The 15,645-nt window shown below is 41.4% G+C and overlaps 1 protein-coding gene across 1 annotated transcript in view; it reads right to left on the reverse strand.

The window, feature by feature from the left end:
• Nucleotides 1-1,321: 1,321 nt before the first annotated feature.
• The window catches only part of LOC306739378 (NLR family CARD domain-containing protein 3-like), a 16,317-nt gene continuing 1,993 nt past the window's right edge, over nt 1,322-15,645 (reverse strand). Inside the window, 9 exon segments of the mRNA XM_079221374.1 lie at nt 1,322-2,289; nt 2,467-2,510; nt 2,967-3,140; nt 4,710-4,883; nt 6,587-6,760; nt 8,408-8,581; nt 10,880-12,051; nt 12,055-12,707; nt 12,800-12,903. Of these exon segments, the coding sequence (XP_079077500.1) occupies nt 2,135-2,289; nt 2,467-2,510; nt 2,967-3,140; nt 4,710-4,883; nt 6,587-6,760; nt 8,408-8,581; nt 10,880-12,051; nt 12,055-12,707; nt 12,800-12,903 (2,824 nt within the window). The 3' untranslated portion in view covers nt 1,322-2,134.

Consider the following 15,645-nt stretch of genomic DNA (forward strand, 5'->3'; position numbering starts at 1 on the left):
ACATAGTTAAAAACTCGTCTGCTCTGAGTTGGTCATTCACATTCCAGTAGTTAGACATTAGAGTAACTGAGAAATCACCACACTTCACAATGCCCTAATGATGTTTTTTTTTTAATGTGAAAACACCAGGTATTGATCCTGTGCACTATGCATGGTATGGCAGGGTAAATGGTGGCTTTACGACTATATTGAAGTCGAATATACCAATATGTCCATCCCTGCAAATACATATATAAGGTATTATAATACAGTACACTCTGTACTGTAATGTTACCGTTGAAAGGTGCTGTTAAATGTCAGCCTAATAAACATATATTACGAGTGACTCATTTTAAGTGTTTTAGTGATACAAGCTTTTAAATTAGTCCATAATAGTGGCAAGTTTATTTATTATTTAAAAGAAGTTGTACTTTTGCCAGTGTCATTCACAGTATGCTATTTTAGTTTGAAATCCTGTGATGGCCAGCAGGATAGACTGCAGCGTTGTGATCAAGCTGATTCAAAAGTAGGATCTCGAATTGGACAAAGAAAAATATCTGTGATGAGAAGGATTTTAACAAACCTCCTCAACACAGTTCCACACCCTGTATATAAGAATCATTCTGTTCACAGTATCGCTTTTTGAACACTTTTTTTTTTTTTGTCATGCGAGCAATATATGCGAAAGAGAGCGTCTTACAGTAATTTCCAGGCGTTTTCAACAATGACTATCTGTGTTTTTCATCCCATATTCAAGGTTGTGGACATATATATATTCCTAAACTGGCATCCCCTGTGGCTGTGATGGATGTAAACCGTGGTAATTGTTGAGGTGACCACTGTGCAAGTGGTCAATGCGGTGCAAGTGACGTAACGGTGAAATGTCAGTAAACCCACCTTGCTGTACCAAATACTTCGGTCACTGAAAGAGTTTTTCCTTTTGTCATGAGATTTTGTTAAAATTGGGGTTACATGTCCGGGTGATGGTGTTCCAGTGTGTCACTGAACGCTACAATAAACTGTTCTCCATTAATCTAGCCAAATGTGTGGTGTGTGTCTTTGCCTCTGGGTGCTTTTTTTCGGTTGAAATTGCACTTTGGATAGTTGATGTCGGATGTGTCAGGCTGGACGCGATAATGTGCAGGAAAAACACATTTATTCTCTAAGATCTTTTTGACATTCTCATTAAATCTTGGCTGCAATCAATGAATCAAATGCTCTGACAAAAAAAAAAAAAAATATATATATATATATATTAGTCGGGTTCAGGACGTTCTTATTCAACACATTCTGACATTAAAGTCAAATATTCAAACAGATTTATTATTTATTGTTTTCCACTGTGGTGAGAATAGTTTGACTTTATTAAGAAATAAACATTACATTGATTTGTATGTTACTAAATGAATCATTTTAATGATTTCAAACTTGTTTCTTCAATAAAACTTTATTTAGAACTGCAGCAGCAGCAGCTTTCTGTCTAGTTCTTTATTATCGTACTGAATTTACTCCATAAACAATATATCACATGCATATTATATATTTCATATATTGTATTGTTTCTCTTCTTCCAGTTATTGATTTCAATCATTAATGAACGCTAGTCGTAAACACGTTAAAAAGCAGTTATTACTTTATTATTCTGCTGGCAGCTGCAGAACTTCATGATGATCACGATCAATAATAATTATTGTTAGAGTCAACATCTCAACTCATTTGAAGATGATTATGTTTCATTCTACATATTTGTATACTACAAAGACACATATTCACACAACGTTGTTTCATTCTAAATCCTCCAAAAGGTTGGAACGGTTTCCCCACAGAAAGGTTTGAGTGCGTCGCCACCTGGTGGAAGAACTAAAGAACAACAACCTGCCGACTGAGAGGAGAAATGACTCCGGGTCGAGTTTAAGACCAAAACCAGAGTGAAAGGTTTTATATAAAACTCATAGATAGCTCATCCATCCGTCAGTAACATGGACTGGATCTCCACAGGGACTGCTGCTTCCTGTCTTTACGGGTTTGAAGTCCAGCAGAACACAGATATATAGAGACCTTCAAGCATACCGTGACTCCAGTGAAGAAGAAGATTATTACAAAGTTAGGAGTGATATAATAATGCAGATGGAGGTGGTATCCATGAGCTGATGTATCAATGCAGCATAATGCATGAAACTGATGTCTGGGAGGTGGATCCTCCATCAAGGTCCAAGTCCTGGTTCTTCCTGGAGGACTTCACACCGTGCAGCTGCTCCTTGCTCACCTGTTGGTCGTCCTGAGGCAGCTTTTCTTTCACATTCACTTCATCTGATGAGAGAAGAAGTGAAAGAGAAAGAAATAGAATCCTGAATTCTTAACTCTCCTCCTGACGTGATCTTAACAGCTCAACACAAATGTTCTCTGTCCATGAGGACGCGCTCCTCGTGAGACCAGACTGGACCGGACCAGAGTTTGATGAATGGGAACATTGTGTACAGTACTCACATGTTGTGTGTTTGTCAGCTGTGATGACGTTGTCGTAGCCGGTCCTGTAGAGATGAACACAGCACCAAGAGGGATGGAACAAGTTTAAAATAACAGAAGTAATGCTTTGCATCACGTCCTCACCGCAAACACAACAGCTGACTGCAGTCAGGTTCTGTGTCATCAGTCCAGATCCAAAACACAAGGAACCACAACAAACTACCCATTCCACTCTACTGTGAAGTCCCATGCTAAGCTAGGCTAACCGTGGGCAGCGGTACAGTTCCTGCCCAACATTGCAGAAACCCAGGGCTGGATTACCAGTAGAAATACCTTGAATCCCAGTACAGGAGCCTCTGTTCATTGGGCTGTGAGGGTTCTGATGTGTGTTGCTGCAAAAGCAACTGGTGCTGGTCGGCTAGGGAAATAAAGGGACCCCTAAGGGAGAAACCCATTGACCTCTATGGGTTTAGTTCAATACTGCTGGAACCAGCATGGACCCACTCCAACATTCTACTGACCTCACAGTCTCCAGTCTGTAGTGATGACTCTCCACCAGATCAGACAGCAGCTTCATATCTGAAGCCTTCAGCTCGTTGAAGCTCAGATCCAGTTCTCTCAGACTGGAGGAGTTTGACTTCAGAGCTGATATCAGAGAAGAACAGCTGATCTCTGTGATCTTACAGCCTAACAGCCTACAAACACACAAAACAGCACACAGGGTTTCTTACATTGATACACAATAAATCATTATTTTCATCATAAACATGAGTGGCTTTCATTTTGGTTTCATCTTCTTTTGTAAACAGACATTTTGTTAAAATCATGTCCCTGTAAACACATTTAAATCCTGATTCCAGTTAAATGAGTTCTTCCAGTGCAATAGAAGCTCTAACAAACTAAAAGCAAGACTTAAAGCGTCCTGGTTCCCTGAAAGCAGGAGGGGCAAAGGATGTTCATGTTGGTTGGACAAGACCTCCAACACTCCAGCAGAATAGTGGCCAGTTCAGCATTCAGTTCACAGCATTATGTCCAAAAGCATATCAAGAGACACCAGTAGACATTGTTCTCCCACAGCAACATGTTGGGAACACCTGCATGAACTGGTATGCAGTAGATGACTTCAGAGCACTTCAGACTTTAGAGCTGAGAGAAGAACAGCTGACCTCTGTCAAGCTGCAGGAACTCAATCTGCATCAAGAAGAAATATGAAGAGAAACAATCTGTTCATATCCATCAAATGTGTTCATGTTTTAAATGTGGAACTCCACTTCACAAGGTTTCCTGCAGCTGGTAGCAGACGTGTAGCAGCAGCTCACGGAGGACAATTCATGACTTGTTTCAATATGATATTAATGTTTAGGACAAACTCATCACAGTGAATGTTCACATGAACCTGGAGCACAACAGGTTGCTAAGAGATGTGAACTGATGATGCTTTCTATCACTTTTAGACAGCTGATACTAAATGTATTGATCAGTATTGATCCAGGTTCTTCAGAGCAGATCAGAACATATTAAAAGTTATTTAAAAATACAAAATGCTCTGGAAGAAAGTATCAAAATGATTATGTTCTTAAATTACTTTAACAGTTATTTGCTTCAAAGTTAATAAATGTTTGGTTCTTTACGTGTGATTCAATTACCTTTTATTAAATTAACATTGAGTCACTCAAGAATAATATATATAATATTCATCAAGTATAATATATATAATATTCATCAAGTATACTATATATAATATTCATCAAGTATAATATATATAATATTCATCAAGAATAATATATATTATACTCATCAATAGTCTTTTTGTGTCTCTCCTTCTGTAGGTGAAGGACAGGGGGGCCCCTGACACTCTTGGACCCTGACACTTTGGGCCCCTGACACTCTTGGACCCTGACACTTTGGGCCCCTGACACTCTTGGACCCTGACACTTTGGGCCCCTGACACTCGGGGCCCCTGACACTTTTGGCCCATGACATTCGGGGCCCCTGACACTTTTGGCCCCTGACACTCTGGGCCCCTGATACCTTTGGCCCCTAACACTTTGGGGCCCCTGATACTTTTGGTCCTTGACACTTTTGGCCCCTGACACGTTGTACATTTCATGACTGTAGAGGACGACATGCAGACAACGAGGCAGCTGATGTGAAGTGGAACATATTACCAGAACATGTACCACTTGATGATCAATACGTAGACAATCAATACAGTTATTGATTAAACATGAAGGTGCTACACTAGCAGCAGACAGTGAACCCACCTCAGAGTCTCCAGTCTACAGTGAGGACTCTCCAGAAAGCCACTCAGCAGCTTCACTCCTGAATCCTTCAGCTTGTTGTGACTCAGATGCAGTTCTCTCAGACTGGAGGGGTTTGACTTCAGAGCTGATATCACAGAAGAACAGCTGATCTCTGACATCCTGCATCTATGCAGCCTGCAAACACACAAAGCAACACACAGAGTTTATTATAAAATACACAATGAATAATTATTTTCATCATGAACATGAGTGGCTTTCATTTTGGTTTCATATTCTTTTGTAAACAGACATTTTGTTAAAATCATGTCCCTGTAAACACATTTAAATCCTGATTCCAGGGAAATGAGTTCTTCCTGTGCAGTAGAAGCTCTAACAAACTTGTTGGACAACCTGCAATTTTGATGTGAATCTCTTATCAACGTGGAGCCCTGGCCTGTCACTGTCAGCTTTAACACAAATAGTCCTTATATGCTGTCAGAGTAAAGGAACCTAAACTCCGGAAGAAGGCTGATTAGATCTCTTAGTGGATCATGCGGTTGAGAAGCTGGCCTGCAGGATCCTCTCAAGGGTCAGGGGTCATAAATTAGACTTTTCGGTTGGGGGTTCTGCGGTGTCACAGGGAAGTTTGTTCTGTGTGGTTTGGTTCTCTTTACAGGTTGAAGATGATATGTGTGTGTTTTATTTCTTTAATATAATCTAGTGATGCTCAGGGTGGACGAGAACGTGTCTGCTTGAGACCGTGATCCACCTCGCAGAAGAGTACAGGATAGTGGGAAGATACTCTTGACATATAATCAATGCTTGGCAAGTGTTAATATGTAACTTGAAAAGGTTAAAACTATGGTGTTTCTTCATATAACCTTTGTGGTAAAGTGATGATAAAATGTTCATTTTGACCCTGTACATGAGTGAGGACTGAGAGGATGAGCAGAAACGAGGCTGATTAGACTGTGGTGTAAAAAAAGGAGGAGAAACAGATGAAAGAGCGGAGGTTCAAGAAAGCCCAGTGCTTCAGCCTCTCAGAAATGAGGTGGGCCCGAGTTGAAATTTGGAACAGAATAATAAGTTTTAGGTCAGTTGTGTTTGGGCAAGTTAGGTGAATATACGTAGCAATACTTTGGTGTAGTTGAATCAATTTGTTTTCTCCGCACTTTCAGTAGAGCCTTCGTTCTCCTATCTTCTCAGTTTTCTTTTAAGTCCTGTCGAGGTTGCATTTGTAACTTGTACATACTTTTTTCTATCTTTGGTGAAATAAATATTGATTGATATCCAAGTTTAAATCAAGTCAGCGCGTCCGTAGCTCCTTTTCCGTCTTCTTCAATTCTTGGCATCGAGCCACTAGAGCCAGAGGCGGAGCTTCTCGTCTAGCCGCCCCGGCAGCCCCCGAGGTAAGTTTGAGGTTAATCCATCACGCCTACACAAACTGATAAATATACAGGATACATTTACATGACAGACACATATTTGGTGTAACTATTATAGAGAGAGATCACTGGGCCTGATTGACCTCTGGTTCCTACGCCGGGCACCGCTGTGTGCTTCCAGGCTGGGAGAGGGATTTATAAGTATATATAATATTTATTAAGTATCAATAGTCTTTTATATAGTAGTAATATAATAGTATATAATAGTCTGTTTCTCTATGAGTGACCTTGTGACCTTGTGTAGGTGAAGGACAGGGGGCCCCTGACACTTTGGGCCCCTGACACATTGTACATTTCATGACTGTAGAGGACGACATGCAGACAACGAGGCAGCTGATGTGAAGTGGAACATATTACCAGAACATGTACCACTTAATGATCAATACGTAGATAATCAATACAGTTATTGATTAAACATGAAGGTGCTACACTAGCAGCAGACAGTGAACCCACCTCAGAGTCTCCAGTCTACATTGAGGACTCTCCAGAAAACCACTCAGCAACTTCACTCCTGAATCCTTCAGCTTGTTGTGACTCAGATCCAGTTCTCTCAGACTGGAGGGGTTTGACTTCAGAGCTGATCCCAGAGAAGAACAGCTGATCTCTGACAAGCTGCAGCCCCTCAACCTGAATAAAGAATAAAAGATGAAGATCAGAATCCATTCATAATCCATCAGATGTGTTGAGGTTTAAATGTGTAGCTCAACATGACGATGTCCTCATCAATGATATTTCCTCTTTGTCATTGTGTTCTTGTGGATCAGCATCATGTCAGCCTTCTACAGACATCATCACATGTCAGCACAACATTCATAACCTGTTGATGTCCACACAGATAAAGACCATGCTGCTGCTCTCAGGTCTGCAGCTACAGGATCAGGATCAGATCAGACATGTAGGATTCATTGATTCCATGAACTTCTTCTTTCTGTGTCTGGTAGCTTAGCAGCTTCATGTGTTTACCAGCAGAGGTCACATGTGTTCAGGTGTTTTTCAACAACAGCCACATGTCACCTGTCCATCACAAGAGTTATTACCTGTCAGTAAACCATTTACCTGTTGATGTTTGTAAACCTACATTGTTGATTTCTCTGCTCAAAAGTTGTCATGAATGAATTTAGTGATGAAATAGAACACAAAGATGTTTGAGGCCGCTGTTGTTGTGATTATAGACTGTGTCGTTCCAGCGCTTTGCATTGTGGGATACAGGAGAGATAGATACATACTGGAGATCTTTTCTGAATCAGCACAACATATCCTGGTACTTCTGTCAGGCTTAGATTTAGCTTTTGTTTGTTAGCACATGCTACATTTGGGTCCAACCAGTCCAAACTGCTAGAATAGGAGGTTTAAATACATCCACTGTCAAACACAGACTGACTTGATGCATCTGAAGCCTCACATTGGTTCAGATCCACTTCACAAGTATGTCCTTCACAGAACTAGACTGTGGATTTAGTCCTGGACATCACAGACAGTCTGGATCGATTACAGACACCAAGAACTCTTGAAGGGACATTTGGACTCGTGAGTACTGTGTTGAGAAAGACCTGAACGAAGAGGAACCGGCCCTTTAAGAACAACATGTGTTGAAGGTCGTTGGCTTCAGATAATGAGACTCAACATGAACCTAGAACAACAGGTAGACCTGCTGTCAAGAAGAACTCAAGTTAAATAAGTTAGAAGCTTCTACATCTGTAGCTTGATGATGTCATTCATCAGCATCACTTGTTGAAGAGCCACTAGCTCTACGACTGCTCTCAGCTGACCTCTAGTTCTAGTAATCACAACAGAGACCTTTGTCTTCTCCAGCTGGAGTCCTGAAAGCTGCTTTGTTGAGGCCTTTGGTCCGGTGCTGGGCTGCTGGTTACGAGTCTGAGCTCTGGTTTCATCTCACCACAGCAGTTGTGTGGGTTGTCTCTGTAGCAGCCTCATCAGCTTCTGATGGCATGAAGACCATCAAAGTTCACAACCTCACCTTCATGGAGCTTTGCATTCAAGTCTTTTCTATCTGCTGTCATCAGATCTTCATCCTCCTCCTTCATCTCCCTCACACACTCTGCAGCCTCATCAGGACTGACATCACCTTCACTGACTGATGGACCACCATGTGAGTCTGGAAGCTACAAACTCTCCTGTCAATCACTTAATTTCTCTACGTTCTGTTCCTCTAACAAATATTCTGTTTTCAGGGACATCCTGAAACCTCCAGTCAGTGAACTGACCTCAGAACCTCCAGTCTACAGGGAGGACTCTACAGTCCAGCAGACTGACCTCAGAACCTCCAGTCTACAGTGAGGACTCTCCAGCCCAGCAGACAGCAGCTTCACTCCTGAATCCTCCAGGTCGTTGTAAGTCAGGTCCAGTTCTCTCAGACTGGAGGGGTTTGACTTCAGAGCTGAGGCCACAACTTCACAGTGAGTCTCTGAGAGGTCACAGTCAGTAAGTCTGTAATGACACAAATATTACAAAATGTTATGATGAAACATTTAATATGTACTTCCTGCTTCCTGTGCTGATGAACATTAGCTCTTCACATCAGTGGTTCAGCTGCTTTCATCTCACTGTGTTTCACATGAAACAATAACTCATCTCTCTCTCGTCTGCAGACTTTAATCTGAGGGTTTCTTGAATGTGCAGATGAAGGGAGACAGAGTGTCGTTACATTGAGGCTTCCATAATGTCAGTCTGTCAGTGGGATCTGATCCCAGGTCTGTCTCCACTAAGGTAGCAGGAGGCCTTCTTCATGACAAAAACATGTCCACTATAGCTACCTGCTGCTGTCAGGTTCACCTCCATCACCGGAACATTCAGAGAAACAAACTGATGGATCATATTTCACCTGTACATGTTCAAAATATATAGTATATATACAGTATATAGTATATAGTACTATATATATATATATATATATATATATAGTTTATATATTTTAATGACATTATGTCTTTAACGTTATTTACTGATCATCTAAAAAACACAATTAACAAACCAACGAGGCCACAATATTTTTTACCCAATTACTGTGAACATAAAATATGTTAAAATATGTAATCAGGGAATCAGCATTAAAAACATAACATGTTGTTTATGAAATCTTTAATATAGTCTGAATTCCATTCTAACTCATAACTTTACTGCCCTCATGAAATCATTGCTCCAGTAGAACAGTGATGGTTTTGTCAAAGCAGGAGATTAATATTTATAAATTAATACCTCCACTAAGTGAATTTCCCTGATGTTTCTGACCCAGTAACCAGACCTGGGTGTGTTCTTCTGGGTAGATTTAGTGATTTGAGGCTTCAGGAAAACGCTGTTGATTCAATTTTTAGACTTTCTCTAACTGGGAACGTTGGTTTGTCAGAAGAAGAAGAACTCAAACATATTTATTAAGTAAACTGTTCACTATTCATAATTAAACTATTAACACAACTCAGTAACCTTAATTTAAATGTTTACATCAAGTGAAGATTATTGCCAAAGCATCAAAATACAGAATACTATTATTATAAATATTAATATCATTATTAACGTCTGTTCAAGGTGGAGCTTTTAATTCTAACATGATGCTGGATAGCTTATTAAATAATAATGCTTCATATTATAATTCTTATATATTTAGTAAATCAAATATGAACCTTCAACATAACCAGTAACATTTATCTGCAGGTAAATGTAGTACTACAAGTTTTCTTCTGAAGTAGAAGTACATTACATTTCATCTGACTCTACAGGGTCTGGATCTTGGGAGACATACTGTGTGAACCATAATAAGAATACTTCATATTACTCAGCTGGGTAAAGGTGTATTCTACTAAAGTGGAAATCTGAACTCCTTCATGGATGCAACGGCTCAAAGAACCAACATCCTGCAGTTCACCTGAAAACATGTGGAATACTTTGAGGAGGAAGCCAGCAGCGTATGAAACATGTGGGCCTCTTTTGTGGCCTCAGTACTCCATCATTACAGTCCACTGGCTATGAAGTAGTATGAACACTGTCCTCCTGAGCTCTTATTGTCTCCTCCATGTTGTCTTATTCATTCTAGTTACAGACTTCAGGACCTCACATCTCACTTCATTGTGTTCTATTGTTCTGTGTGTTTAGTTTAGTGGAGAACAGTTACATTAAAATATTTTTCATGTAAATGTATTTCAACAATCTGAAAGGTAGGACCCTGAATTCAAGTTGCTTTGTTTTTGTTTTCTGGTCCTGTTTTTAAGAAGGCTGTGTGGCCTGATACAGATCTCATTAAAACGCTTAAATAATCAGGTATTACCTGTAAGTGTGATGATGTCAGAGCCTTTGCAGAAGCTCCTCATGTAATAATAACTAAAGCACAGGAAGTGATGACAGTAAAACACTGATCTATGTTGTCATCAACTGCTGCCAAGATGAAACCTCCAACACGACCTCTAAAGTCCTTTATGTGTTGTATCAGGTTCACATGTCGTCTCCATCACCCAAAGGAAGATGAATAGAGGAAGATTCATATCAACATCAAAGAACAATCATCAGAAATAAATAGAATAACTTGACAGTGAAAACACAACCAAGTGAAACATCAACATGTTTTCACTTGCAGCTTTTGAGACAACAACTGAGACTAAATACAACTGATTTATAACTTTGTATCAAACAGCTGGAACACTATTTAAGAATATTATGAATTTCATAGTTTCTATATTTGAAGACATAAACTACTGATCAACACTGATTCATGAAGTTAATCACAGCTGGACTCACTCAGCCTTTCTGCAGTTCCTCACAGCAGGAATCAGTCTCCGTCGTCCCTCCTCTGATGTGTTGTACTTGTTCAGTTTCAACTCATCCAGAACCTCCTCTGACATCTGCAGCATGTAGCACAGAGCTGAGCACTGGATCTCTGAGAGTCTCTCTGATCTGTTCTCTGACTTCATGAACTCCTGGATCTCCTGATGAACTGAGCGGTCCTTCAACTCCATCAGACAGTGGAAGATGTTGATGCTTCTGTCAGGAGAGATAGTATTACTCTTCATCTCCTTCAGGTTGTTGATGGCTCTCTGGATGGTTTCTGGACTGTTGTCTGTCTGACCCAGCAGGCCTCCTAAGAGTTTCTGGTTGGACTCCAGAGAGAGGCCATGAAGGAAGCGGACAAACAGGTCCAGGTGGCCATTTCTACTTTGAAGGGATTTCATCATGACTCTCCTCAGGAAGTCCTCCAGAGATGAATACTTGTAGGCTTCACCATGAAGACTGTTGTTGTCATCATCATCATCATCATCTTGTCCCATGAAGTCCTTCAGTACCTTTGTCTTCCTGTGTGTGAAACAGTGGAACATGTAGACGGCAGCCAGAAACTCTTGAACACTCAGATGAACAAAGCAGTAGATGGTTTTCTGGAAGATCACTCTCTCTCTTCTGAAGATCCCTGTACAGACTCCTGAGAACACCGAGGCCTCCGTGACATCAAGACCACACTGCTCCAGGTCTTCTTGGTAGAACATGATGCTTCCTTTCTCCAGATGTTCAAACGCCAGCCTCCCCAGCTTCAGAAGAACTTCCCCGTCAGCCTCCATCAGCTTCTGAGGACTCGTCTCATGTCCCTCATGGTACTTCTGCTTCTTCCTCTTGGTCTGGACCAGCAGGAAGTGTGAGTACATGTCGGTCAGGGTCTTGGGCAGCTCTCCTCTCTGGTCTGTGGTGCACATGTGGTCCAGAACTGTAGCAGTGATCCAGCAGAAGACTGGGATTAGACACATGATGTGGAGGCTCCTGGAGGTCTTGATGTGTGAGATGATGGTTCTGGACTGCTCTTCGTCACTGAACCTCCTCCTGAAGTACTCGTCCTTCTGGAGGTCGGTGAAGCCTCGTACTTCTGTCAGCCTGTCAACACGAGTAGGAGGGATCTGATTGGCTACTGCAGGTCTGGAAGTTATCTAGACGAGAGCCGAGGGAAGCAGGTTCCCCTGAATGAGATTCGTCAGCAGCACGTTGACCGATGCCTTCTGTGTGACATCACGCACAACCTCATTGTTGATGAAGTCCAAAGCAAGTCTGCTTTCATCCAGACCATCAAGGATGAACAGAACCTTCCAGACAGAGAGCTCCTCTGCTGGGACCTTCTGTAATTTTGGATGGAACACATGGAGCAGCTTGAGAAGACTGAACTGCTCATCTCTGATCAAGTTCAGCTCCCTGAACGAAAGCACAACCACCAGACCCACGTCCTGGTTTTCCAAACCCTCGGCCCAGTCCAGAGTGAACTTCTGCACCGAGAAGGTTTTTCCAACGCCAGCGACGCCGTTGGTCAGAACCACTCGGATGCGTCTCTGCTGGTCAGCTGAGGCTTTAAAGATGTCGTGGCACTTGATGGGAGTGTCATGGAGGGTCTTCTTCTTGGAGGCTGACTCCAGCTGCCTCACCTCATGTTGGGTATTAACCTCTTCACTCTGTTCCTCTGTGATGTAGAGCTCAGTGTAGATCCTGTTGAGGCGGACACTTCCTGTTTCAACACTTCCTTCAGTCACATGTTCACATCTCTTCTTCAGACTGATCTTGTGTTCATCTAAAACCTCCTGCAGACCACGATCTGCTGAACCAGAGAGACAAGAGAGAAAATATGAAGAAGACATGATATTGATTTGACTAAAACAATCAGTAAACAATCAAATCAGGTCGTCTTACTCTGTACAGTGCTGCTCTCACTGGCTGCCTGCAGTCCAGCTCTGGTTTTGGTTCTGGTTTTGGACATCAGCTCCTCCTCAGGATCAAGACTCCTCTTCCTCTTTCTGTGGAGACATTTCTTTATTACTAAAATGAAGTGTTGGTTGTTGATGAAAACATCCAGATTTGGACCAAAGTGTGCAGAAGCTCAGAAGTTCAAAGACCAGTTAAAGTGTTGTTACTTTTCTGTTTGAATTCAGAGTTCAGTCTGATGTGAGATCTTGAGTTAGGTTTGAACTGATGTTAGAAGTGGTTTAAATACTGTGGTAGACCACCAGCCTGAGGCCGCTTTGTCTCATCCCAATCAGAGTGGAAGCTGAGGGGCGTGTGTAACAGAGTTGATGATTCCATTGCCATCACTGTCCATGATTTACAATGTGTTGTCAGTTGGCCACGGAGACTAGCGTGCTATGTGACATTAGCGCCCCTACTGGCCCTTTGCGGATTTGAGCGGTGCGACCCGTGGGTTCTGCCCAGTCTACACCACGTTGTCTCCGTGGTAAGTCTTAAGCTCAGTTGTGCAATCTAAGTAACGCACACACCAACAGGTCAAATGCCTCAAAGCACATTCTGCAACATGACCAATGACCTTCATTCTAATGTCTATTTAACATTTTAAATGGCTTATAGCAGGTAAAGGTGGTGTCTCAGATTCAGGTACAAGCGTGTCATTCCTTTTTCTGTCACTAGGGATGGACTGGGTCGTTTAGAACAGTGATTTTCAACCACTGTGCCGTGAGAGATCGTCAGGTGTGCCGTGGAAAAATATCCAATTTCACTTAATCGGTCCAAAAAAACATTATTTAGCTACCGCAAATAATGTGCCATTGCTGATTGTCTGAGCCTGCAATGGTCTGGTCTAGTGATTACATACTCTTCCATGCCAGTGGGTGGCAGTAGGTAGCGCAATAATTACTGTGTTAATTTAAGATAGTAGAATTAGGTTGTGGTGAAGAACGGCGATGGAGAAATATTTCAAAAAGCAAAATGCAGACTCTCAACTGAGCCCTGGGCGTCTATCCCGGATGAAAAGCCCAGAACGAGTGGTGGTAAAAGAAACTGAGTTTGAGGCAATACAGTGAAAGTTATCTTTAATTTGGATTCACTTTCACCGGGGATCCGACTGCACTGATCCCGGTGTGCTTGGTGTGTGTGGAAAAACTAGCAAACAGCGCCATAGTCCCAACAAGCTGAAGTGTCACCTGGAGACCAAACAGCCATCACTGAACAGCAAGAAAACAGGGACTATTCTGTTCGCCTGCACACACAAACTGAGACACGAGTAACTTTCATGAGTGTCTCACTGATGGAGCAGCAGCTATGTCGGCGCATCAAAGGCTTTGTGAGCAGAGTGATTACACGCGGTGCATAAAACACTTGTTTTAACTTTACCAGCAGACATAGCTCCTGTGTTGATTGAGGTCGTTTGCATGGTTAACTTCGTGGATACAAGACCTCTGAAAAGCCTCATATTTGCATCTTTCTGTGAGTGAAGGGAGTGCAGCATGAAGCTGTCCACACCGAAGTCAGGTGGTTGTCTCGCGGCACAGTGCTGCCGTGTGTCTGAACTGTGGAGGAACTACAAGTGTTGTTGACTGATGAGCTGCGATGATGCAAAGCTGCTCACAGTGATGAGTGCTGTGCAAGGCTGCAGACATGGAGGATGTATTTCAGCACCTGAATTAACTGAACACACAAATGAAGGCCGACATGAAAACCTGCTCACAAGCATAGACACAATAAATCCTTCAAAAGCACCTCAACATGTTGAAAGAGCCAAGGAGTCGTTTCCCCCTCACCCAGAAATGACAAGGAGATGTCAGCACTTCTGCATGTGAGATGATCGGTAGACACTTAACAACTAAGTATCAACAGATCAAGAGACAGATTGTCAGCATATTTGCTGTATTATGCTACAATGTGACATGTTGCTACTTTTCTGGTTGTTGGTGTGACGCAGGATTTCTTTATTGTAAAAAATGTGCCGCGGCTCAAAAAAGGTTGAAAAACACTGGTTTCAGTGTTTTTGTCAGGGTTCTTATGGTCATGGAAAAACCTGGAACAGTCATGGAATTTTAAAATGGTTATTTCCAGGCCTGGAAAAGTCCTTGAAAAAAATGAATCGCAAAAGTTTAGTAAAAGTCATGTAAATGTGTTATATTCATGCGTTCATGTCGTTCATTTACGCTGAGTTTGAAATAATTAATATGCTTTTAAAAGAAAGACACTCAAAATATAAGCAGGCATACATACAGGCATCCATATAAATGTTTATTCTTTTAATCAAACTATTGTCTCATTCATTTGTGTCATTTAAGTAGGGCTGCAACTAACAATTATTTTAATAATCGATTAATCGGTTGATTATTTTTTCGATTAATCGATGAATCGGATAAAAAAGCAAAAATGCATTAATTTCCAACCCTTTATTCAAAAACAGAAGTGACAGTGCAAAACCTCTTCAGAAAGCACTAACAGGTTGCTCCTTGAACATTCATGAGCTCTTAATTAAAAAAATTAACTGCCGTAATAATCGTGCAACACAACGAATCGATAATGAAATTCATTGCCAACACTTTTGATAATCCATTTTTATTGATTTTATCGATTCGTTGTTGCAGCCCTACATTTAAGGTTTACTGTATGCTTTGTATTCTCATTGTTAATTTAAATACTACATTTACTCACTATTTCATGTTTACACCCAGATTTCACGAAATGTTTGGTCATGGAAGTTTGGTTTAAAGTCATGGAAAAGTCATGAAATCCATTGGTCAGAATGTGTATGAACCCTGAGGTGTGTATTA

The sequence above is a fragment of the Taurulus bubalis genome (assembly GCF_910589615.1).
Source record: "Taurulus bubalis genome assembly, chromosome: 7".
Lineage (NCBI taxonomy): Eukaryota > Metazoa > Chordata > Actinopteri > Perciformes > Cottidae > Taurulus > Taurulus bubalis.